Raw genomic sequence first — 25,970 nt, 5'->3', positions numbered from 1 at the left:
ATTCTTTCCACAAGATAGGCCTCCATGAAATCCCTCCTTAGCCATCATTTTTCCAGGCTGTAGAATTTGAGCTTATCTAACCATTCCTCTGCTCTCCAAACTTTCCTTTCTGTCTCGACAAAAACCTACCCTTAATTTCTTGACCAGCACTGACCACAATGAACTGATCATTCGAATTAACAATGCTGCCTTGGTCAGTCCGCTCAATAACAGTTTTGCATTCATCTTTGATCGCCTTGCTGCCATCAGATCTTTCATGGTCTCTCAACAACATCATTCCTGATACAATAGCTGCACAGCCTGAATTAGAGCACAGGGCCAGCTTGCTTCTTGTGGTGCACGCTGTTAGCTGAACTCTTCATTATGTCAGAGGCTTGCCATCTCTACTGAAATATAAAATTAATACACTTATCAATATCAATAAACACGTGGATTATGCCAAACACCACATACCATTATTTTTGACATATCCAAGAGCAATTACACAGCAGCCTAGTAACACACTGTAGACATCTGTGCTATACATGCCTTCTCCTTCAAGCTCATGCAGAAATAAACGCAATAAAGCCAATGAAGCAGTGACTCATCTGCCCAGTTTTTGGAATACAAGCTGCGACTCAGATGAAGTAGTGACACTCCATGTGTGGGCAGAGAAATGGTGGGTGTCTTGATCAGTAAACAGGAGTGACGCTACTCGTACAGCAGGTCTGCAAGGTGGCTGTGTACACAGGAGGTTTCCCATGCAATTTTTCTTTTTTACATTCTAGCTCTAGATGGCAAACACACACAAATGGGAGTTATTTTATGAGTCAAACATTGCTTGCCAGCAGAAAATCCTGAGCAGTGTGCATCTAAATCTCCCGTTACCATTACTGATGGACAATGTAAGTAAAATATAGCCAGCTTATTCAATACACTAAATTGACAGAACTACACTAATGTGTGAGCAGACTTTCCAAACAAAATTCTTTGTCAGTTTGGCTCGGTGGCAACACTCTCATCTGGGTCAGAAGGTTCAAGTCACATGCAAGGAATTGAGCTGATACCTAGGCTGACAATTCTGTATGTTGCAGGGGGAACATTGCTCTCCTGTTCAGGTAGATGTAGAAGATCTTATAGCACAATTCAAAGCAGGGAATTCTCATGGTGTCCCGGCCAAAATTACTATCCTAACTAACACCACCAAAAAAAATCTTAGGACTTCGCTGCTTGCAATTGTCTACTACATTTGCATACAATGATGGCAGTTCAAAAGTAATTCATTAGCTGTGAAGCACTTTTGGACATATGCTTCAAACAGAGTTAATAATGCATCTTTGCAAGAGGAACATTACTCCTGGCCCAGGTTCCATTCTCTGATCTGGGAATTGAAAGTGCTAATATAAACACTGGTTCGATTGTAGCAAGAGTACCGTGTACAATTCTGGTCGCTGCATTATGGGAAAGATGTGATCATACTAGAAAGGGTACAGAGGGCATTGACAAGGATGTTGTTAAAAATGGAGAACTTTAGTTATGAGAAAAGCTCGAGTAGGCTGGGGTTGTTTTCTTTGAATCGAGGAGGCTGAGGGGAGATTTAATGAGGTGTATAAAATTATGAGGGGCCTTGATAGACTGGATAGGGAGGGCCTATTTCCCTTAGCAGAGGCATCAATAACCAGCTGGCATGGATTTAAATTAATTGCTAGAAGGGTTAGAGGGAAGGTGAGGGCAATTTTTTTCGCCCAGAGGTCTTAAACTCTTGCCTGGAACAGTGGTAGTGGCAGAAATCGTCATCGCATTTTGAGGTACTTGGAAAAGCATTTGCAGGATCTTGCCTATGCATCAAGAGCTTGACTGAATAACTATATTTTGGTTGGCAGAGACATGATAGGTTGAATAGTCTCCTTCTGGACCATAAGTTTTCTATGGCCAGAATCTTCCAGTTCCCCCATGGCGGGGCCGGCGAACCACTGACATCTCCGTTCACATCAGCGGGAGCAGAAGATCCCACCAGCATGAGGGGCTGGAAAATTCCTGCCTATGTTTCTGTGATCTCTGTGCTGAACTTCAACATTCCACTTGCCAAAATTGTCTTCTATCAGGCAAACGGGTCACAGTGAGCTCAAGTACTGAATCTGGAATAGGCCTCACACTTCAAAATGTTTTGTGCCAATGGGCACCAACAAGGACCAGTATTGTGAGAGTTGTTCATTCAATATGACTGTTACAACCTGGAGCTGCAATGGTTGGCACCCAGACCTGAGTCAGGTAAGGTCAACCTCAGCAATTGCTCAAATTAGTGGCAATTCACATTATCTACAGAAATAAATTGAAAAATTTGACAATAAAAACTTCCTCATTATGCATGGTAAAACTGCAGGTCCCACCTGAATGGTTTGGAGCAAAAGGGAAATTCAGTATAAACATCAATAAAGATCTTCCTGGAGAGGGAGACAATAGAGTTTGCTGTTGAGAGAAAAATGATGAATTAATGTTGTACTTGAGAACGATGCCAGAGATACTGGGGTAAGAGGAAGTGTGATCTTACCTACAGGGAGTAAATTATGCAAGTTATTCACTCCCATGGAGCTATTTGCAGCTTGGCAGAGGCAGAAGAATCACATGATTTCTGGAAACCCTGCAAGATCATAAGAAATAGTAACAGGAGTAGGCCATTCGGCCCATCGAGCCTGCTCTGCATTTCAATAAGATCATAGCTGATCTGATTGTGACCTTAATTCCACTTTCCTGTCTACCACCCCCTCCCCTCCCCACAAAACCCTTGACCCACTTGTCAATCAAAAATCTGTCGAACTCAGCCTTGAATATTCAATGACCAGTCTCCACTGCTCTCTGGGCAAGAGAATTCCAAAGGCTAATGATCCAAGAAATTCCTCCTCCTTTCCACCTTAAATAGGAGACCTCTCATTTTTAAACTGTGCCCCCTAGTTCTAAATTCCCCCATGAGAGGAAACATCCTCTCAGCATCTACCCTGTCAACTCTCTCCCTAACAGCACTGTGGGTGTACTTACACCACATGGACTGCAGTGGTTCAAGAAGGCAGCTCCCACCACCTTCTCAAGGGCAACTAGGGATGGGTAATAAATGCTGCCCTAGCCAGCGACACCCACATCTCATGAATGAATTTTTTTTAAAAAGGCCCCTCAGAATCTTATATGGTTCAGAAAGATCACCTTTCATTCTTCTAAACTCAAATGAGCATAGGCCCGACCTACTCAGCTTTTCCTCATAAGACAACTCCTTCATCACAGGTATCAGCTTAGTAAACCTTCTCTGAACTGCTTTCAATGCCAGCATATCCTTCCTTAAGTAGGCAGGCCAAAACTGTACACATACCCTAGGTGTGGTCTCACCAATGTAGATTACTAAGTCAGTAAAGATTCAGGTGAAAAATACTAAGAACAAATTAGAAGTTACTTTTAAACCCAGGAATTTATTTAGAATCATAGAACTGTTATAGCACAGGAGGCCTCTCTGTTTTAGCCAATTTCGTATCCGTGTTGCTACTGTCCCTTTTATTCTATGAGCTCTAACTTTGCTCAAGTCTGTTGTGTGGCACTTTATCAAACGCCTTTTGGAAATCCATATACACCACATCAACTGTATTACCCTCAGCAACCCTCTCTGTTACCTCTTCAAAAAACTCAATCAAGCTAGTTAAACACAACTTGCCCTTAACAAATTTTGAGAAAACAACAGGTTAAACAAGAAATACATTTTTATAAGCCCCTATTTAAAAAGATAAAAGGAACCACTCATAATTGAATTACAACATATTAATAGGTGAATACATAACTGTTGCTACGAGTTCACCGGAGACTGTGTATAATACACTGGGTTCAACACCAGCCTTTTACCTCTGGGACCTAGGTTCAAAGTTAATCCAGACAGAAAAGATGCCAGTTGCCTCTGCCAAGTACTACAGATCAGATGAGCTTGGCAGCTTCAACCCAGTTTCCAAAGGCGTGGGTCCACAGTAAAAAGAGCCTATATTTTGAAAAAGTCAGCTCCACTCTAAGAAATCACAAGTACAGCTGACGAGAGCAAATAATATTAAAGAAAGTTAGAATGACTAAGGAAGGCAGAATCATTGAGAGTTCCTGTTCGCTATCTGATACCTCCTGCTAGAACATGACTGTATGGGAACTGGTGAGGACAAGATCATTTGTTTGCAAGAGGGACAACAGGGCATCTAACATGATAGGTCAGTCTGTGCCTCATATTCAGCAACTTCAGAAAAGCAGTGAGGAAAGCCAGAAAGGATGATATTGTTTTTAACAAATTCTCACCAATTCCTCCACACGCCGAGCCTGCACTCGCCAACTCCTCCACACGCCGAGCCCGCACTCGCCAACTCCTCCACACGCTCACCAACTCCTCCACACGCCGAGCCCGCGCTTGCCAACTCCTCCACGCGCCAAGCCTGCGCTCACAATCCTCCACACTTACTGTTCATGAATCCCCGTTATACATAAAGAAAGTGACGTGCATGTCAGAACACAGTAGTATGCTGAAAGGTGCAGGAAAATCTCACCAAATACTGGAGCCCTTTTAGCATAAGTATTTGGATCATGGGCATAGTGAGGAGAAGGGGAAGGAATGTGCTAATTTTATGTCATGTTTGGTGAACCCACTTTTGTACATATACCCCAAGGTATAATTAAATAAAAGCTGCCAAGTTAAACGGAGCTTCGGCATCAAGCCACCATTTCAAAATTAAATCATTAAAATACTTAGCAATACTCTGCTATTTCTGTTGCTTTTTTATTTGGTTTAACTTGTGAACACAGATTACCTCTTGGGGCAACCATTTTCAGAGGTTACCAAGCTTAAGAACTTAATGTATACTGTTGAAATGATAAGGTTGCTGAGGAACTGTAAACTATTAACATCTTTATTGATGTACTGCAGCTCCCTCACAGTGTCACAGCCAGAGAGCTCCTCACTGTCTGTTCTTCTGCTTAGGTTTCCAGAAAGGTTTTGAATTCGAGTTGTGGAAACAAACTACAGCTTTTGATTTGATTAATGAACATTAGATAGATTAATTTGTTTTTCATTATGCAACAATTTATTGTGCTTTCGTAACTGCAATCCTAATGCCATTAACATTATGAATGTGCAGTGTAAGAGGTTTGGGTCTGATCAATACTCACAACTGATGTCATCAGTTGAAGTAACTCATCAATATCAATCAATTCATACAATATCCACCTCCAAACCACACACAATCTCCCACACAAAGATACCGACATTGAACACACACTCATACATACAGGTTCAAGAAGGTAGCTCACCACCATCTTCTTAAGGGCAATTAGGGATTAGCTTTAAATGCTGACCAAGCCAGTGAGACCCACACCCCATGAATGAATAAAAAAAACACACACAGTGAAGAGTGAAACACTTTGAACTTCTGAACAGCATTTTATAATTAGGCATCCTTCAGCTGCCAACAGTTAAGTAGTAAGTCGTTGATTTGGTGACTCACTCCAAATAATTCTAATTAAACTGGCTGGGTTTTATCAGATGCCAGCTGTCAGACTAGAGCAGAGTGGATACAGAGTGAACACTGCAGTCTCTGCAATGATCTGGGGAGTACATTAAGCTGAGCTAAGCTGCCAGGAAAGCAGGGCCCTTGGGCTGTGTGTAGAGATTTGAAATGTTGTTCCATCGTATTCCTTTACATTTGCTGATGCTGGTACCAATAATCAAAAAAAGTTCCAATTCCTAAGATTGGAAGTGAACATAGGAAAAGGAGAATTGGCATGGCGTGGATGTGCATAGTGTTGCCGGGTAAGGGTGTATGGGCGAAGTTACATGATAGCTCAAACCTGGCTACTAGGAAAAGCGCAAAGAGGGTATTTCCCTTTCACTCTGCCTCCCATTGGGAAAACAATGAGCCTCTCCTCCTCCTGCCACTGGCATACTCAACATATGCTACACTTTTTAAAGTAATACCTTGGCTGTTTACTTCACTGGAATTCTGGGCTAAGCACACGGACTCACGTTGCTGTTACGCTCTGGACAGAGCTCTAACTAACACAATCATCAGTTTCAGTTATTTAAGAGTTCACAGAAGGTGCAGGCTTGCGTTTTGTATAGCACAGACTGTGAAAACCACAGATGCTTTTTGCTTTTGGAAGTGATGAAGCCATTAAGAAACTGTCATCAGCCCTGGTACAGCAGTAACAGTCTATTACATACTAGTTTGTGCACCAGGGCTACCTGTCCCAATACCCCTCAGAGACTTTAAATAATTTACATATAGTGAAATAATACTGCCCAAATGCAATGATCCTTTTAAAAAGTATTTCTTCAATCTGAGTCAGCAATTTACATAACTTCATCTTCAGAGGTGGGATTGCACTGATGAAGGAGGTTAAAGCGTGTTCTGCAGATAAGATCACAGGAAGTTGTCGCTGTTGACATGGTAATTTCCACATATACAGCCTGCCGCCAGTTTGCATCTGCTGTTTCAGACCACAGATCAACTGCACCTGTCCCTTTTGATCAAGTTTAGTCCATTTTACAGCAGCTAAAATGTCACTGGGAAATCAGATATTTTCTCAAATGCCTGCAGTAATTAAATTTCTGAACTTGGTTATAACCACAAGCACAGCAGTAGCACATTTACATCCCATTTGATGCTTTCCTGTTATTACTGCACTGGTCTGCATTGTGACATTGGGCAGCTCTTGCTGGGAGTTGGAGGAGACAGAGGTCTCTATGACCAGTTTCAAATTCACTGATACTGAGACCTAGAAGACTTACTTTCCATAGTACAACTGTAAATTTGTGATAAAGAGAGTAAAATGTGAGTTAAGTATTTGCAAAAGTGCAGAGGGGTATGCGAGTGATTGAGAGTGAAAGACAGAGAATGCAGAAAAGAATGACAGAGTAGATGATGAACTAGAGAACAATACCGTGCAAATGAGTGAATGAGAGCAAGTGAAAGACTGCGTATGTGTGTGTGGTACTGAGTGAGTATAACAGTGAACAACAATGATTTGTCGAAAGCATGAGAGAGCATGCAGATGAGTGATGACAGCACAACTGAGTGTGTGAATGAGAAAGAAAGCAATCTAATCAATAAGAGAAATAATGAACGAAGAAGAGCAATGCACAACGTGCAAGGGTTCTGCCCACATCACGAGACACGATATCATCATCCAAGCATCGATTTGCTCTGTTGCTTTTGCAGCTGTTCACATCAAACTGTCAAAGCTTTCGCTGAATTGTATCTCATTCTGTGGTGGTTTGCTTACACAAGTCCAAATACTGGTAACTGTGAAATACATCTGGCTCTTAAAACAACATTTACCACAAAACCTCATACATATCACATCAGTGTAATCACCCTGGGTTTGCGTATTTCTAACAGACAAAGCCATTTTCATTTAATCAGGCTACACCAAGAAACCCGCCATGAGCTGTGTAGTGTAAATATTGACATCATCTTTACACAAGATTCATAGAACACTGCCTTCAGTACAATCTTATCAAAAATGGAGGGGGGGGGTTATAATTTCTATCTAATGTATCAGTAGAATGATTAGCTTAGCTTCACACCCAAGCATTGCTTACCAAGAATCTGCTGTAATTTAATATCAGTAGAAAATCTCCTGCTGTAACACAGGCAAGACATAACATGGAACAGTGTCACCTTGGGCACATGACTTGGAATTTCTTTATAAAACATGACTAGATTTGACCACAGTACTGGCCTCTTGAAACAAGTTATGCCATAATACTGTTGAGTGACTGTCTAGATTCCTTTCTGATTATTGCTGTGAAAAGCCACACACACACCGTTTATATAAACACTCAGTTCTCCTCCCTCCAATGGCTCATAATCATTGCTTGTGCCAGTTACCTGCTTCTGCGTTGATGTGGCCATTTGCAGCTGGCAGAATTTCATGGCTTGCTCCAAAGCTACATCTTCATCAACCTAGAAAAGGATTAAAAAGTTAGCAAACAAGAAATTAGAAAATGTGAAACCCCACTGGACTGGAATCCCATTTCCTTTCCCCACTGCAACAATTAAATCACTATAAAGTATGTTGTTCTCTGTAGTACAGGCATTACTATGCACTCATGTAGATTTGTTTAGTGACAGTTAGAACACCAGAATTGTTAATGAACAATAATTGACAACTAGACCCAACAAGCCTGTTTCCTTTTTCATAGGTCAACTTGATATATTTGCCTTCTCAACATATTTCACAATCTCATTCCTCTCCAGAAATACCACCAATTGCTCTTTGAAGATATTAATTTTGTTCATTTCCACATTCTTGTCTGGTAATATATTCCATAATTCCATCTCACTGTGATTGAAAAAAAAATAAACTGCCCTCACTTACTCCCTCTAATGTGAAGCCCAAATACCAGGAACAATCAGCCTGGTTTAATTTTGTTAGTTTGCTCAAATAATACTGAAGATATCAGTTTGATTTATCTTGAAGTCTCCTGTTTTTGAAAGAACTTCCAGAATAATTTACATTTCCAACAATTAGAATCAGCTTCATTCCACTCTCTGGATGCTCCTTGGGCAACATAATCTGATCCACATGTGATGCTTTTAAAATAATTCATCAGAACAGAAGAAACTAAATCAACCCCAACACAGAAAAACTCTGAAGAAGGGTCATAGGGACTTGTTAACTGTGTTTTTCTCTCTCCAAAGATGCTGTTAGACCTGCTGAATTTTTCCAGCATTTTCTGTTTTTGTTACAGAAAAACACAAGTTGCACATCAGCATAGAATATTGCTCTTTGTAGAAAATGGAGTAATTGTATCCCATGGCATTCTAGACTATTGGGGGGGGCTAAATTGGATAGCCCCCAAAAACGAGCAGCATAGCATCTTAATGATTGCTTACGTATCAGCACTAACTGCGCTGTATACTAGCTGCGTACTTTAGCAGGGTCTTCAATATGGTTAGTTGTTAACACTGCTGAAAACCAGACTGCACCTCTTAAAGGGAAGGAGTATTGTGGGTGCTGACATCTTTGGGAACAGTGCTATGCAACAAAGAACAATGGCTGATCATGGGAGAGAGCGTGCACCGAGGTTTTGCAATGCTGCACTGGAGTTCTTGGTGGAAGAGATGGAAAAGAGGACACATTTGTTGTATATTCAGGGGATGGACCGGGGTGTACACATGAGGTCCTCCAGGAACGACAAAAAGGCAGTGGGACCGGATAGTGGTGAAGATAAATGTCAGGAGTTTAGCCCCAAAATCGTAGATGCAATTTTGGAAGATGTTTAATGACCTCACACAAGGTGTCAAGGTGAGTGAATGAATCTTCAAAATGCCATATCCCACCAACTGCACCACCAGCCTCAGCCACTACTCAATTCATCCATTCCCCCATCACCCCGATCACCCACCTATCAATAATTCACCCCCCCCCCCCATCGCTCACCTATCAACAATTCACTCCCCCATCGCTCGCCTATCAACAACTCACCCCATTGTTCACCTATTAACAATCTCTATCACTCAAGACTCATTCCTGACATTCATATGCTTCACCTCACTCTCACATAGCAAAACTCACCCAGATTTCACACACTAGCACCTATCCACCATGACACATCACCCAAACTGCATAACACTCATTAACACTGTTCACCTGCTCTTGCAGGAGTAAGTGACAAACAACTGGAAGCAGCAGGAACTAACTGGATGGGGAAAGGTGCCATTTTCTAACCACCATGCAAGGAGACGATACCAACCATTATGAGATCAGCTACTGGTGATGCAGTGGCCAGTGGTAGGGCTGAATCCATTGAAGATAATGCTATCTTTATAATCTAACACTCACAGCCTCCAGCTCAGACACTGACAATGTGTGTACCATACAGATGGGATCTGCAGGTGGTGAGGCACCAGGCACATGTGTGCTGCAGGTACCACAGGGGACAGGGGTAATGCAGGTGCCAGCTCTCCAGAGGGTGAGGTCTCACACAAGTTCTGCTGAAAAGGACTCAGATAAGGACTTTAATGGGCCACACCACAGAAAAAGACTGATGGCTCTACACACCAGAATGATTGATACATGGGAAAGTCTGTCAGAAAGCCAGTGTTTAATGTCAAGCAGCATGTAGGAGTTTAGCATCAACTTGACACAGGGCTTTGAGGGGAGTTTGGAGCCCACCCTTTCCAACATGGAAGTTGTAGTCAACTCCTTCAACACACCTGTGGACCCAACTATGGTGTAGCATCTGATGGCCGCCAGAGGGGAAGAGGAGTGGCTCCATGGAGCACAAACCTACTGTCCTCTCTCACGGGCCATCATTCCACCAGTGCCCTTGCTGTTACCTGTCAGGCGTCCTGCCCAGACTGCTGCTGTACATGCTGAGATAGTGCAAGCTGAAGCTGCTCCAAGGCCATCTACAGTTTCCTCCAATAAAATTCAGCAACCTTCCACCAGGCATGTTGCAGCCACTGGGGTGGCACTTCGCAGCAGCTCAAAGACACCAAGGGAATGCACAAGGGTGGTTAGTTTACATTTGTTTGCGACATGGAATGATTTACTTCATAGATTTGGTTTGGAACATATATTTTGCATTGGCTTTTATTTCGGTATCATGGCCAAGAGGATGCTGTGATGGTCAATGATAGTACGCAGCATTGGACAGTTGGGGAATTGTTGTTGACGTTATTGATCTGGCACTTGAATCAGTCTTCCATGTTTAGCTCAAGCTGAAAGGGGGTGTTTAGGTTGCATCCTCCATTCTTCTTGCATCACTTTGTACTCCTGTTCCTCAACTTCTCACATGAGAGGTGGCGACAAGGGTTGTTCCCTCATAATGGCCAGGCTGTGCAGCATATTACCTCAGATCTTAAGACCTCCTAAGCTGAGTACTGCAGGCTCCACCAGGCAGTGGAATCATTGATTCAGCATGTCAATAATTGCTCTATCACATTTTGTGTGGCATTCTGGTTCTCATTGTGTGCACACTACACATGGGTTGTGAACCAAGTCATGATCCACATCATCAATGGATAGCCCATGTCACCAGTATCCCATCCTTTGCCATGGTGGTTAAAATGCAGCTGGCAGACCACTGCAGAATGAAACAATCATAACTATATTGATGAAGGCATCGACCTGCATGACGCGCTGCCAATAGTTATACACCAGCTGAACACTGAGGGGGTGAAATCCCTTTTGGTTCCACTAATGGCAAAGTTGGTGTTAAGCACCAGCAAAGTAATGTGCATGCACTCACTGGCACTCTTTACCATGGGGAAGCCTATAACCTTTGCAAATTCTTATGCTCCCTTCACCTGTTTGTCTCTGGCAAGATGGAATGAAATTGAGTTATTGCTCTTTGAAAAGAGAGCTTCAGTGGCCTCCCTTACTCAATAGTGGACTGCAAACTATGAGGTGTTGCTAATATCTCCAACCTGGAAGAAACCAGAGGTATAAACTGGCAATGCCGTCTTTGCCCTGCTCTGAGGATAGAGTTGTGGCTGCAGCAGTTGGCAGCTCAGTGACAGCCTCCTTAGTGAAGAACAGGCATCTCAAACATTCAGCACTGCTGGATTAAGTAGTGGATGCTCCTTTTAAACAGCGCTGGTAGGAGGTCCCCCCTTAACCTCGCACAGCTGAATACGTGTTACAAGAGGGTGTCAGCTGAAGCGTGGAGTCTAAAATGGTAGCACTGGCACCAAATCAGAGTTACACACTGATGTCAAGATTTGCTTGTCTTACATACTTCCAGCGAACATTAAATGCACTAACCTCTTTAACAAAATAGCATCAGAAGCATACATCCGAACAGCAGACACCATTTTAGAACTCAAAAGGCAATCAGAGCACTAAAGAAATGAGCGCTATGGAGACCAGTTTCACCTCACAAAACCTTCAATGCAAGTTACATAATAGTAATTCGATTAGATTTGAACTGGATTTGCAGTGAAGCATACAGGCCATACAATGCTCCACTGAGGATACTGTCCAAGTGTTAGGAATGTCCAAGAAGAATATCTTAAGTGCTAACATCAGTCGTGGTTCACAGAATTGCACTTTCACTGCACTCATCTCTGACTCAGACGGTCGTGGATTCAAATTTCACTCCAGGTACTTGAGCACGAAAATCTTGGCTGATGCTCACTGCAGGACTGAGGGAGTTCTGCAATGTCGGAGATGCCATCTTTCAGATAGGATGTTGAACTGAGGGTCCATGGCACCATTTCGAAAAGGCGCAGGGGAGCTCTCCCTAGTATTCAGGTCAAAAATGTCAGACCTGCTGAGTTTTTCCAGGTATTTTTATTTTTGTTTTGGATTTCCAGCATCCGCAGTTTTTTGCTTTTCTCTTACTGAAGAAAATCTGGTCATTATCACATTGCTGTTGGTGGAAATTTGCTGGGCACAAATTTCTGGCGGTGTTTTCTACACTTCAAAAGTACTTAATTGGTCGTAAAGCGCTGCAGGGTGCCCTGAGTATGTGAAAAGTGCTATCTAAATGTAAGTCTTTTTTATTGTGAGTCACAACAGCTCTCATTTGTTGAGAAATGCCCATACTTTTCTCAGCAGGCAATCATTCCCTAAACTTGTGATATTTTTTGCAGTCACCTCTGGGAGGGAAATGAGCACAAACCAATCTTGAACATATAACACAGGGATGACAGCGAGACAGAATCCAGATAACTAATTAAAAGCGCCCTAAAGAAATCCAATAGCCTTGAAAATAAATTAATATTGAGCCAACTTGTCCAAGATATGAGCCTCTGTTAAAATCTAGCCATGATGCTGTAATCATGCTGTAACTTGCTGGCTGAGAGAGGGAAATAGGTGAGAGCTCATCAGCCAGATGATGCTGACTGCTGCTGCCCAATTCTTCCTAATTACTAAGTTGGAAAGATCAAGCAATGTCTCAATTACACATAATATAATGTCTCCATACAGTTCTGGCACACAACTACACATTCTTCATTAGACTGACAGGCTTGTAGTTGCTGATTTCTCCCTTTCTCTCCCTTTTCATGAGGTGATAAAAGCAGAACATGCACCATATTGTTCTGTTGCATTATTATACAATGAGACATACTCTAAAGTCTGCATACAGTACTGACACATTACTACAAAAGCTTTCATTGTCTGTCGCTCTCCTGCAGCAACCTTGTCTTTCATTTGGTTCAGTTTACACCTTCCCACCACAATCTCTCTTTCTCTGGCCATGTTGTTGACTCCAGTGTACCTTGGAACCCATAGTTGGTCCACTCTTGTGTCCCTTGGGATTCATATTTTTCCAGTAACCCCAAGGATCCATATTTTTCTGCTCCAGTATCTTCTAGAATCCAAATTTAGTCATTCTTCATTATTTACCTAGTGACATCATTAGGAAGCATGGGGTCAGTTTACACGTATGCTGATAATACAAAATTTGAGTTCTGGCTTTGACCCACAGGATGACACTGCAGTGTCTGAATTCCTGCTGTCAACAACAACTTGTATTTAGACAGTGCCTTTAATGTAGTATAGGCAAAAGCCAGATATGCCAAGGTTTCCTCCATCTTAATATCAGCAAAACCAAAGCTTTTCTCCTCGGTCATCTCAAGCATCACTGACTACGTCAATTTCTCTGCCTTCTGCTGTTCAACAGAGCTGAATTTCCTCTCTCAAAAGCACGGCCATGCTAAGATCATATTCTTCCGCCTCAACAACAAGGCTTAGTTACAGTCTTTCCTCCCTCCCTCCATGAAATCAACTAAAAACACCACCTCAAAAACCAATTTCTTGCACAAAGTTACACACTCCCATACATCCCACTGGCTCCTGTGCCCCAGCAAAATGATTTGAAAATTACCAATGTGACCTGAAAATCCATCCATGACCTTGCCCTACATTGCTTTAGTGAATTCCACCTGTTCCACATTTCAGTATGTACTCTTTCATCTTCTAACACGGGGTATCTCCATATCCTTTGCTCCTTCCTCTCTACTACTCTGTTCTATTCCAGAAAGCCAGTTGGTGAAGGATAGAACTAGAAGAAATCTTTACATGCTTTTACATTTATTTATGGAGTGACACATTGCAAACATAGACTTTCCAATCTAACAACTGTAGTTTCAGTCTGTGTCTATTTAAGGGATTCAAGTAAATCCCAGGTTAATGCCCACCACTTGTATACAATTAAACATAATTAAGACTTTGTCAAGCTCCTCCATTTTACCACCTCCACTGTAACTTCAAAAAACTTCTCAAATTTTTTTCCTTTGATTGTGCTTTTGCTCATGCACCTCAGCCATGTCTGTTTTCTCCTTTCTGGTTGATAGCCACTGTTTTGGCATCAAAACGTTAACATTGAAAAGTCTGCCGTAAAAATATAAGTTGTGACACGGGAGGAGTTCTTCAACCACAAGCACAGCTCCTGCAGCTGAGTCCTGACTGAGGGCTTGTTAGTAACAATGGAAATTGCAGCTGACAGTGCACCAAGGAGGCTCATTTCCAATTTACTTCCCTTCCCTCTACACACTGATCCCGTTTCCCAATGCTAATTTACCCTATTCACTCACTGGCATCAGCTGCGAGAGCCCATACCAACACTTTGACCACATGGATCCTTAGTTCCTCCAATCTATGAAAAGCACAGGTTTAAAGGTGAGACAAAAAAAGGACACCATTGTATTCCTGATATTAAAAATAAACCGTAGGAAACATTTTTTTAAAATGGGGCGCATCATGCAAGTGTGACTTCCACTCAAGTGTTCAAAAACACATGCTGTTTTGTCTGGATGTAACAAAGCCCCTTGGCAAGAAAGCTTGGGATCCATGGCCAGGCTGTGTGGTTTAAACAAGGAACAGCGGGCATGCCGTTAGCCAGCTGTCACAGAAACGACGTCAGGATTTTGCTCTGCACCAGTGAGCTGAGCAGAAATATTCTCACTGATAAAAAAAGCTATGGTATATATAGGCGAACATGATAATGTTTGCCCAAAGAATTAGTTGAACATTTAATTTATAGTCATTCTTATTTGTAAAGTACAGTGAGTTTCAGAAACTGAGGTAAAATATGTTGTTGGAGCAATGATCAGCTTAAAACAGGAAGTAGAAGGTTGAAGAGCTGAAGAGAAATCACAAATGACATATCTAATGGCATGATCCTGGTATGCTTGCAATTTTTATATACACATGTTAATAATTCGGCTGAATGCACTGTAAGCAAAGTCCAGTCAACACTCGATAACAAATCGGAGCCAGAGCAAATTGAAGCAATGCAAGCAAATCCTGAAGGATTTTGATTAGGAAAGTGGGCCAACAGGTGGAAGATGCAATTCAATGTGAATAAGGTCAAGTAATTATTAGAGTAAGGTATCAAATTATTAAATGGAACAGGTGTACAGTGAGCAGACGAGAAAATAAATCCTATGGGGAAGGAGAGATATTCTTTACACTGTGGGTAGTTATGATCTGGAATGCACTGTCTAAATGTATGGTGGAAGCAGATGCAATAGTAACTTTCAAAAGTGAATTGAAGAAACACTTGAAAAGGTGAAAAAATTGTTGGGCCATGGGGAAAGCCGAACAATTTGTTTCTATGATTTTATGAAATCTAAAGAGCTTGTGTTATTGTTGCATCAATACTGATCAGACACCATGTGGAATAGAGTGCAGTTTTTTCACCCAACCACTTATATATTCCTTATTTTTAAAGGGGATGTACAGATAAGCAGAAATGATTCTGGGTTTCAATGACTTAGAAGGGAAGGCTAAGGAAGTTTCCCTTTCTTTAGCGAGAGAGAAAGCTTTGACATAGACTGATCCTGGAAATTTGTTTACTGATATGAAGGCTTAAAATCCTAGGGGCTGCAAGCGAAACATTAGGAAATTAGGAATAAGACAGGACAACTTTATCATTCAAAAGATTGTGGGGAATGGTACTAGGAAATTTATTAAAGCAGGTATTATAAATAGCTTCAATTCGATTTAATAAATTGGGTTTCTAAATATCGCTTTGGTTGAGTGCGTAGCACTCTCACCTTTGTAACAGAAGATATTAGGTTCAAGTTCCACTCCTGGACTTGAACATGAGTTAAGCTGTCAACTTCAGTGTACTATTGAGTGAGAATAGTATTTTCAAATGAGATATTAAGCATCTGCCTGTTTAGGTGGATGAAAAAGAACAAACAGTTTTCCCAGTGCCCTGGCCAAATCACTCAGCAGCACCAAAAACAGATTACCTGGCCATTTATCTCATTGCTGTTTCTGGGTCCTTTATGTGTACAAATTAGCTGCTGCGTCTGTTGACAAAATAGTGACTACTTCCAAAGTAATTAATAATTTGTATTGGGTTTGGGACATCCAGAAGATATGAATGGCCCTCCCCCTATTAAAAATCTTATACATCTACACGCACTCGCTGTCAAAGAAGCCTTATCAACTTATCTCCATTATAAATTCCTCTCCCATATTTAGAATGGAAACTGCCCATCTAAACTAGTCAAACCATAATGACAGCCTCCAGCCAGTGATGACAATGTCACACCTCAGTTTTACATCTCCCAGCTCCGTAGGCTGTACTGTAGTAAAACACCTCCATCCCAACCAAATCTACTCCTTTGCTTCCAAAACTTCTGTAAGTTTCACAAATTTGTTATGTTATCACATAATATTGAAATACTATGATAGAATGCATGAGTTCAAAATGAGTCAATTTTAGGAAACTCCCTGATAATGTCATGCTTCTCTAAGTGTTCCACAACATAATTTCTCAAGGCAGCACTTAATAGGTTATCTTGAATAGATGTCCAGCTGAATGATCTGTAATTTCCAGGGCAGTCATGCTGAAGAGGAAATTTTAGAGGCAATAGCAATTGTTGAAAATCTTAAAAACATTGAAAGAGATATGGCTCCAAGGTGTTATGACAGCACAAAGCTTTTTACAGTAAACAAAATATGATTATTGTGCCACTGGATAAATTGCAGATGATGCACCACCACCACCTCTGGTGTTGGAGGCAAGAGTACCATCTGCCAAGGTAACTAAAGTGAGGGTCAAGTTGGCACTGTACCTTTTGGAATATGCACAAGGAAAATAATGGGCAAGTGCTTTATAAATAGCAGTATTTTACTGTGCCAACATATTAGGACATGGAAAGAAGAGAGTAAGTGAAACATAAACATAAAAAAACAAAAATAAGACAAGTGGCACATGGAATTTAATACAAAGAAGTTTGAGGTGATTCATTTTGGCAGACAGGATAGGGAAGGGCAATACGGAGTTAATGGCACAATTCTCAAGAGCAGGCAAGGGCCGAGGGAACTGCAGGTGCATCTTTGAAGGTAGCAGGACATATTGAAAGAGTAGTTAACACAGCATATGGTATCTTGGGCTTCATAATTATTTAGGGGCAGGTGGTGGCTTAGTGATATTGTCACTGGATGGGGGCTTGAATCCCACCATGGCAGATGGTGGAATTTGAATTCAATAAAAATCTGCATAAAAGAGTCCAATGATGACCATGAAACCATTGCCGAATGTGGTAAAAACACATCTGGTTCACTAACGTCATTCAGGGAAGGAAATCTGGCCTACATGTGACTCCAGATCTGCAGAAATGTGGCTGACTCTTAAGTACCCTCTGAAATGGCTGAGCAAGCCACTCAATTGCATCAAACTCTAAAAATGCTAAAAGGAATGAAACCGGATGGACCACCCAGCATTGGCCTAATCACCGGAAATGACAACGGCAAACTCAGCTGTGTTGGCCCTGCAAAGTCATGCTTACTAACACATGGAAGCTTGCGCCAAAATTGGGAGGGTTGTCTCACAGACTAATCTGACATAGTCTTACTCACAGAATCATACCTTACAGACAATGCCCCAGACACGACCATTACCATCCCTGGGTATGTGCTGTCCCACCACCAGGACAGACCCAGCAGAGGTGGTGGCACAGTGGTATACAGTCAGGAGGGTGTTGCCTTGGGATAGCTCAACACTAACTCCAGGCCCCATGAAGTCTCATGCCATCAGGTCAAACATGGGCAAGGAAACCTCCAGCTGATTACCACGTACCGTTCCCTCTCAACTGATGAATCAGTGCTCCTCCATGTTGAACACCACTTGGAGGAAGCACTGAGGGTGACAAGGGCGCAGAATGTACTCTGGGTGGGGGACTTCAATGTCCATCACCAAAAGTGGCTCGGCAGCATCACTACTGATCGAGCTTGCTGAGTCCTAAATGAATAGCAGCTAGACCGGGTCTGTGGTAGGTGGTGAGGGAGCCAGCAAGAGGGAGGAACATGCTTAACCTCATCCTCACCAACCTGCCTGCTGCAGATGCATCTGTCCATGACAGTATCGGAAGGGGTGACCTCCGTACAGTCATTGTGGAGACGAAGTTCCATCTTCATGCTGAGGATACTCTCCATCATGTTGTGTGGCACTACCACCGTGCTAAATGGAAGAGATCTCGAACAGATCTAGCAACTCAAGGCTGGCCATCCATGAGGCACTGTGGGCCATCAGCAAAAGCAGAATTGAACTCAACCACAATCTGTAATATCATGGTCCAGCATATCCCCACTCTACCATTACCACCAAGCCAGGAGGATCAACCTGGTTCAAAGAAGAGTACAGGACGGCATGCCAGGAACAGCACTTGGCATACCTAAAAAGGCCTACTTGCATGCCAAAGAAGCATAAGCAGCAAGTGATAGACAGAGCTAAGCGATTCCACAATCAACAGATCAGATCTAAGCTCTGCAGTCCTGCCACATTCATTTGTGAAAGGTCATGGACAATTAAACAACCCATTGGAGGAGGAGGCTCCACAAATATCTCAATCCTCAATGATGGGGGAGCCCAGCACATCAGTGCAAAAGATAAGGCTGAAGCACTTGCAACAATTTTCAGCCAGAAGTGCTGAATGGATGATACATCTTGGCTTCCCCTGGAGGTCCCCACCATCACAGCCAATCTTCAGCCAATTCAATTCACTCCATTTGATATCAAGAAACAGCTGAAGGCACTGGATAGTGTGAAGGTAATGGGCCCTGACAATAGCATGCCACGCCCCGAGCCAAGCTGTTCCAGTGCAGCTACAACACTGGCATCTACCCAACAATGTGAAACATTGTCCAGTTGTATCCTGTACACAAAAAGCAGGAAAAATCCAATCCGATCAATTACCATCCCATCAGCCTACCCTCGATCATCAGTATAGTAATGGAAGGGGTCATCAACAGTGCTATCAAGCAGCACATGCTTAGCAATAACCTGCTCACTAACGTTCAGTTTGGGTTCCACCAGGGACACTCTGCTCCTGACCTCATTACAGCCTTGGTTCAAACATGGGCAAAAAAGCTGAACTCCAGAGGTGAGGTTAGAGTTACTGCCCTTGACTTCAAGGCAGTATTTGATCAAGTATAGCATCAAGGAGTCCTAGCAAAACTGGAGTCAATGGGAATCAGGAAGAAAAGTCTCCGCTGGTTGGAGTCATACTTAGGACAAAGGAAGATGGTTGTGGTTATTGGAAGTCAATAATCTCAGTTCCAGGACATCACTGCAGGAATTCCTCCAGGTGGTGTCCTCGGCCCAACCAACTTCAGTTGCTTCATCAACAACCTTCCTTCCAATCATAAGGTCAGAAGTGGGGATGTTCGCTGATGACTGCACAAAGTTCTGCACCATTCGCAACTTCTCAGATACTGTAGCAGACTATGTCCAAATGCAGTGAGACCTGGACAATATCCAGGCCTGGACTGACAAGCGGCAAGTAACACTCACACCACACAAGTGCCAGGCAATGACCACCTCCAATAAGAGAGAAACTTACTATCACCCTTTGACATTCAAAGGCATTACCATCACTTAATCCCCCACTATCAACATCCTGGGGGCTACCATTGACCAGAAACTGAACTGGACTAGCCATATAAATACTGTGGCTATAAGGCAGGCCAGAGGCTAAGAATCCTGTGACAAGTAACTCAACTCCCGACTCCCCAAAGCCTGTCCACCATCTACTTGCCTGGATGAGTGCAGCTCCAAAAACACTCAAGAGGCTTGACACCATCCAGGACAAAGCAGCCCGCTTTATTAGCATCCCATCCACAAACATTCACTCCCTCCAACAATGACACACAGTAGCAACAGTGCATACAATTTACAAGATGCACTGCAGGAACTCACTAAGGCTCCTTGGAGAGCACCTTCCAAACCCACGGCCTCTACCATCTAGAAGGGCAAGGGCAGCGGACACATGGGAACACCAACACCTGGAAGTTCCCCTCAAATCCACTAACTATCCTGACTTGGAAATATATTACCCTTCCTCCACTGTCGCTGTGTCAAAATCCTGGAACTCCCTTCCTAACAGCACTGTGAGTGTACCTACACTAAATGGGCTGCAGCGGTTCAAGAAGGCAGCTCACCACCACCTTCTCAAGGGCAATTAGGGGTGGGCAATAAATGCTGGCATAGCCAGCGATGCCCACATCCCATGAATGAATCAAGAAAAATAATAGAAGTAATGGGTACTACAGCAGGGGAGTTATGCTGAACCGTTATAAAGCTCTGGTTGGGCCACAACTAGAGTATTATGCCCAGTTCTGGCCATTACAGTTTAGGTAGGATGTGAGGTTCCTCGTGGGGGTGCAGAGGAGATTTACCAGAATGGTTGCAGGGATGGGGGATGCTAGTTACAAAGTTAAGTTGGAGAAACTGGGGTTGTTCTCCTTGGTGCCAAGGAGATTAAGGGGAGGTTTGATAGAGGTGTACAAGATTATGACTGGTTTGGATAAGGTAGTCAAGGAAAAACTCTCCCTTTAGCTGATGATACAAGGACTAGGGGACACAAATTTACGGTTTTGGACAACAGTTGAAGGATAACCATGAGGCACTCACTGTCCACAAGGATAACAGAAGTGGAGACAATCAATGAGCTCAAAAGGAAATTGGAAAGAAAGGCACTTGAGGGAAATAAACTTGTAGGGCTACGGGAATCGAGCGAGGGAATGGGATTTACTGGATCGTTCCATAGAGATCTGGCATAGACTCGATGGGCCAAATGGCTTCCTTCTGTGTCATAAATGACGACATGACTCTGGAGCAGACCAGATTAATGCCTGGTCTGGGCCAAGATGACCATCAGCCAAAGCAACAGCCGGGTCCTACAATCAACCTCAGTGGCTAAGGGCTGTGGAGAAGAGGAAGGGAAATCAGACAGGGTTTGTACATTTGATCAATATCTTGTGGATTCTACTAGAAACTACATGGGAAAGACTGTCAGGCAAGACAAGAAAGGCTTGGCCACAATGTCCTAAATAGTAAAATAAACTGCAGACATTCATTGACAATGAGGTACGGAAGAACAAATAGAGCTGTAGCCCAGCAACAGTCAGCACCCCCAGAGAGAAGTGAACTAAGGATTTGAAAATTGCCAAAAAACATACAAGAATGAGCGGAGGAAACTTGGCCTTTGTACTAAGCAACAAATTGAGAGGGTTTTTCCTTTCATGTGGTTTCTTTATTACTCAGTAGTATAAATGAGTGTTTTAAAAAAAGATTTTCATGTATCAGATCATACAGTAGTTGTCAAAACTAAAGGTTTGGATTTTGTGATCTTATGAAATTTTACATGCTTTACTGAGTCATCCAATATTAGCAGATAGTTTCAGGTGAAGAACACCCTCCCCACTTGTTTGACCTCTGCCTTTCAAAACAGCGACTACAATATAGAGTATTCTGGCAAGTACTATGCCACTCTCATCCAGGACAACAGTAAAAAAAAGTAACCCTACATAATTGTTGGATCAGAGACTTGGATTATCTACTAACAAAAGACATGCCAAAGGCTTGTATTCTGACTCTCATATAATGCTCCCTTTAATGAAATGAGAGTGAGCCAGTTCTACTCCAGAACGTGCTTCTAAAGGTTCACCTGCCCTGGACAGATGAGTACTGGCAGAGCTGTATTTAACAGTGTATGCTCCTACGCACCATCTGACCATGTTTCTACTTCCAACCCTTCCACCAGACACAAGCCTGCTTAGCATGTCACCACAGTAAGCAACGACAATAGTCACAGGCTAGAGCTCCGAATAGCATTGAAGGCACACTTTCACCTGATGGAAGCTTACACTGTCTGTGACGTGAATGCAGGCAAAACATTTATTTGTAAATCTGAGCAAAGGTTTGCACAAGGTGTGTTTGCAGCTGGGTTGGCACCAGTATGGAAAATTATTTGACAGGAGATATACTTGAACCCAGCTCTCTGATGCTGCAAGGTACCAGCAGTAAATGAGTCCACTGGGCTCATTAGATTATTTATTCAGGAAGTGCATAGAGCCATAGTTGTAAGGCACAAAGCTGGACTTCAGTTTATTCCATTTAGCAATTTCAGAAGATTACATCTCTCAGGCTGCCCAGCATTTGAAGTGAGCAGGGCACTCAAATAGTCAAAAGCATTACACCAGGGATGAAATAGCACTTAGTGTGAGAATACAGCAAGTGTCACTAGGCCTTACATCAGAACCTGCACTCAAGTTTCACTTGTTGCCTCATGGCAACATTGAAGGGAATGATGGGAGTGGAAAGGAGGCAGGTGTATCCCCTCAAGAGGTAAATCACATTATCATTGTGTCATGAAAATATAATAATTTTCATAATATTGTGATTTATTGTAAAGGTAGGTTAATAGTGGGGTTTGGATTAGTTTCTCTGTGTGGATGTGTGTGTGGGGAATTTAATTGAATTGGAGGCAGCTAGTCTGGAGCTTTTGAGTTATCAGAAGGGAAGCTAGGTTTGAAACGCTAAATAAGTAAACATGACTGAAGTTTTAGAATGTGAAGTATGCGGAGCATTTGCATTTTTAGATAGACCAGAGTAGTTTGAACTTCAAAGAGATAATGAGATGTTACACCTAGCCATAGAAAGCTAAGCCAAAAAGTGTGTTTATTTTTCCCAAAGATTACTGAAAATATGAGTACCACGGAAGATTTATATTATGGAAAAAGTAAAGTTGCAAGCACATATTGGAACAATGGGAGTTACATTAAAAAGGGAGAAACATGTATAAAGGAGATGAGGTTATGTGTAAGAATAAGGGTTCTAAGGTCTAACAAGTGTGAAAGCCTTCAGCCTCTATGTATCAAGGTGCTGTCTACAGGAACCAAAGTTAAAGAGAATTCACTTTGAACCTCACTGTCCAGGGTATTGTGTGTTTTGCCTGCGTCTGTTGGAATCTATGTTGTTTTACTGTTGTCTTAACGGAGGTAATAACTGGGAGTTAGATTAATTAGGAGATTTAGGAGTTATTATAGTAGTAATTTGTAAATCTTTTTCTTCATTAACAAATGTTTAATTTAGTTTTGTTAAAAAACCTCTAAGTCGTGGCGGACTCATTACTACTGAATTCAAGAAACGCATCTCGAAATAAAGTACAAGTTGCAAACAGTTGTGGCAATTGTTTCAAGTTTCCCTCTGGGATTTAAGCAGCTCAGTTGCTGTGCCATTACAACTGCAACTATTGGCCAGCTTAACAATCAAACTAGAATCATACTATGTGATGAACAGTCACCAATTATATGCAATGCACAATGGATAATAAAGCAAATGCTCCCTCAAACGATGAATGGCAAGTAGTATGGAACAGTGCATCATATACATCAGCAATCAGTGCACAAATGGACAGTGAATTATAAAGTAATAAAATAATACACAGCAAATACTATATAAGACAGTGAACACAATTATAATGTATAAGACTGTTGCGCCACACATGTGCAGGGCGATGATCATCTCCAACAAGAGAGAATCTAACCATCACCCCTTGACATTCAATGACATTACCATCACTGTATCCTCCACTAGCAATATCCTGGAGGAGCTACGATTGACCAGAAGCTGAACTGGGCCAGCTATATAAATACTGTGGCTACAAGAGCAGGCCAGAGGCTGGGCAGAGAGAACTCACATCCTGATTCCCCAAAGCCTATCCACCATCTACAAGGCACTACTCAGGAGTGTGATGGAATACTTTCCACTTGCCTGGATCAGTGTCACTCCAACAACACTCCAGAAGCTCGATACCATCCAGGACAATGCAGCCCGCTTGATTGGCACCCAATTCACCACCTTCAGCATGCACCCCCTCCACCAACGATGCACAGTGGCAACAGTGTGTACCATTTACAAGTAGCAATGCAGCAACTTGCCAAGGCTCCTTTGACAGCACCTTCCAAACCCATGACCTCTACCACCCAGAAGGACAAAGGCAGCAGATGCATGGGCACATCACCACCTACAAGTTCTCTTCCAAGCCACATACCTTCCTGATTTGGAACAATACGGCTGCTGTTCCTTCACTGTCGCTGGGTCAAAATCCTGAAACTCTCTTCCTAACAGCACTGTGGATGCACCTACACCACAGCTACTGTAACAGTTCAAGAAAGTGGCTCACCACCACCTTCTCAAGGCAATTGGGATGGGCAATAAATTCTGGTCTAGCCACTAACACCCGCATTACATGAAAGAATGAAAAAAAGTTCCCACTATGCACACTCTTGTAGCTCTGATGAGAACCTCCTACAGTCGGTGAGTGTTTATAACCTTGCCATTCTATTTGACCCTGAGCTGAGCTTCTGACACCATATCTTCTCCATCATCAAAACACCTATTTCCACCTTCATAACATCACCTTAGCTGAACTGCTGCTGAAATCTTCATCTATGCTATTATCACCAGACATGACACTTCCAATGCTTTCCTGGCCATCCTCCCGACTTGCACACTCCATAAACTTAAGCTCATACAAAACTCTGCTGCTCATATTCTCACTCACACCAAGTTCTGTTCACCCATAAATAAACTTGTGCTTGCTGAACTACGTTGGCTCCCAGCCCTACAATGCCTCAATTATAAAACTCTCATTCTCGTTTTCAAATCCCTCCATTGCCTCTACCCTCCCTATCACTCCTCTTCCAGTTGTAAAACCCCTCTGTGAGATCTCTGTGCTTTTCCAATTCTAGCCTCTTGCATATCCAATCTTCACAGCTCCAACACTGAGGACCATGCCTTCAGCTTTTCAGCCTAAACCCTTGGAATTCCTACCCAAAGATTCTTCGGCTCACCCTCCTCCATTAAGACCACTGTGAAACCTACCTCTTTGACCAAACTTTCCATCATCTGTCCTAATGTCATTTCCTTCAGCTCAGTGTCAAAATTTGTTTGATAATGTTTCTGTGAAGCATCTTGGGATATCTTACAATATTAAAGATGCTATATAAGTGCAAATTGTTGTTCTTTACAGAGATTGGAGGGGAGGTAAAATCAGTAGTTCAGTCTCTGGCTCCTGCCAAATACTTGAGCTCTGTTCCAGTGACATACAAAGCCACTGGCATTACTCAATATATAACAGATAAGTTACACACTACTATTAACCTTTTCCAATGTGGACTCAGTACGTGACCTTTCAAAGCAGAGGATTGGGATTGTTGGCACGTTGAATATAAATCCATACGAAGCGTCTGTTTTGAGTTTGCAAAAAAAAGGACAACTCATGGGAATTCTTCCAAACTTAATTTCCTGCTTCTACTTCAAGATCAAGCAGTTTAATTTGAAGATTCAACAACAGGTCATTCTAGATGATTTGGCAGCTTGCATAATAAATGGTATTAGATAAGATAGTGCGCTGGGGATCTAGGTCCAATACAACCTCAGCACTCTCTCCAAAAGTGAAATTTATGCCCTGCCCTTTATTAAAGGGTCATCTTTTTTACTCAGTAATTTTTTTTTTAAAAAGTTGATATGTCAGACTCTGCTGCTTGGGATTATCATCTCATGTACAGAAATAATGTTTCACTCCCGTAACTATTCAGTATCCACATCATTGGAAATTATTCATTTCTTTAAAGTTAGAAAATGTCTCTCACCATCACTAATCCCCTCTGCCAGTTTGGAAACATCTGGGCAACCGCTTAATACTTCTTGATTTTTTTCATTA

The 25,970-nt window shown here is 42.3% G+C and overlaps 1 protein-coding gene across 3 annotated transcripts in view; it reads right to left on the bottom strand.

Annotated features, from left to right (window-relative positions):
• Positions 1-25,970, bottom strand: part of cabin1 (calcineurin binding protein 1) — a 589,218-nt gene that overhangs the window by 58,575 nt on the left and 504,673 nt on the right. For all 3 annotated transcript variants that reach the window (XM_041202355.1, XM_041202357.1, XM_041202356.1), the window contains exon 32: positions 7,878-7,952. In XM_041202355.1, coding sequence (XP_041058289.1) covers positions 7,878-7,952 — 75 coding nt within the window. The remainder of the gene's footprint in view (positions 1-7,877; positions 7,953-25,970) is intronic.

This window comes from Carcharodon carcharias, chromosome 13 (assembly GCF_017639515.1).
Source record: "Carcharodon carcharias isolate sCarCar2 chromosome 13, sCarCar2.pri, whole genome shotgun sequence".
Taxonomy (NCBI): Eukaryota; Metazoa; Chordata; class Chondrichthyes; order Lamniformes; family Lamnidae; genus Carcharodon; species Carcharodon carcharias.
The sequence above is the reverse complement of the archived record's forward strand: the minus strand, read 5'-3'. Positions and strand labels throughout refer to the sequence as shown.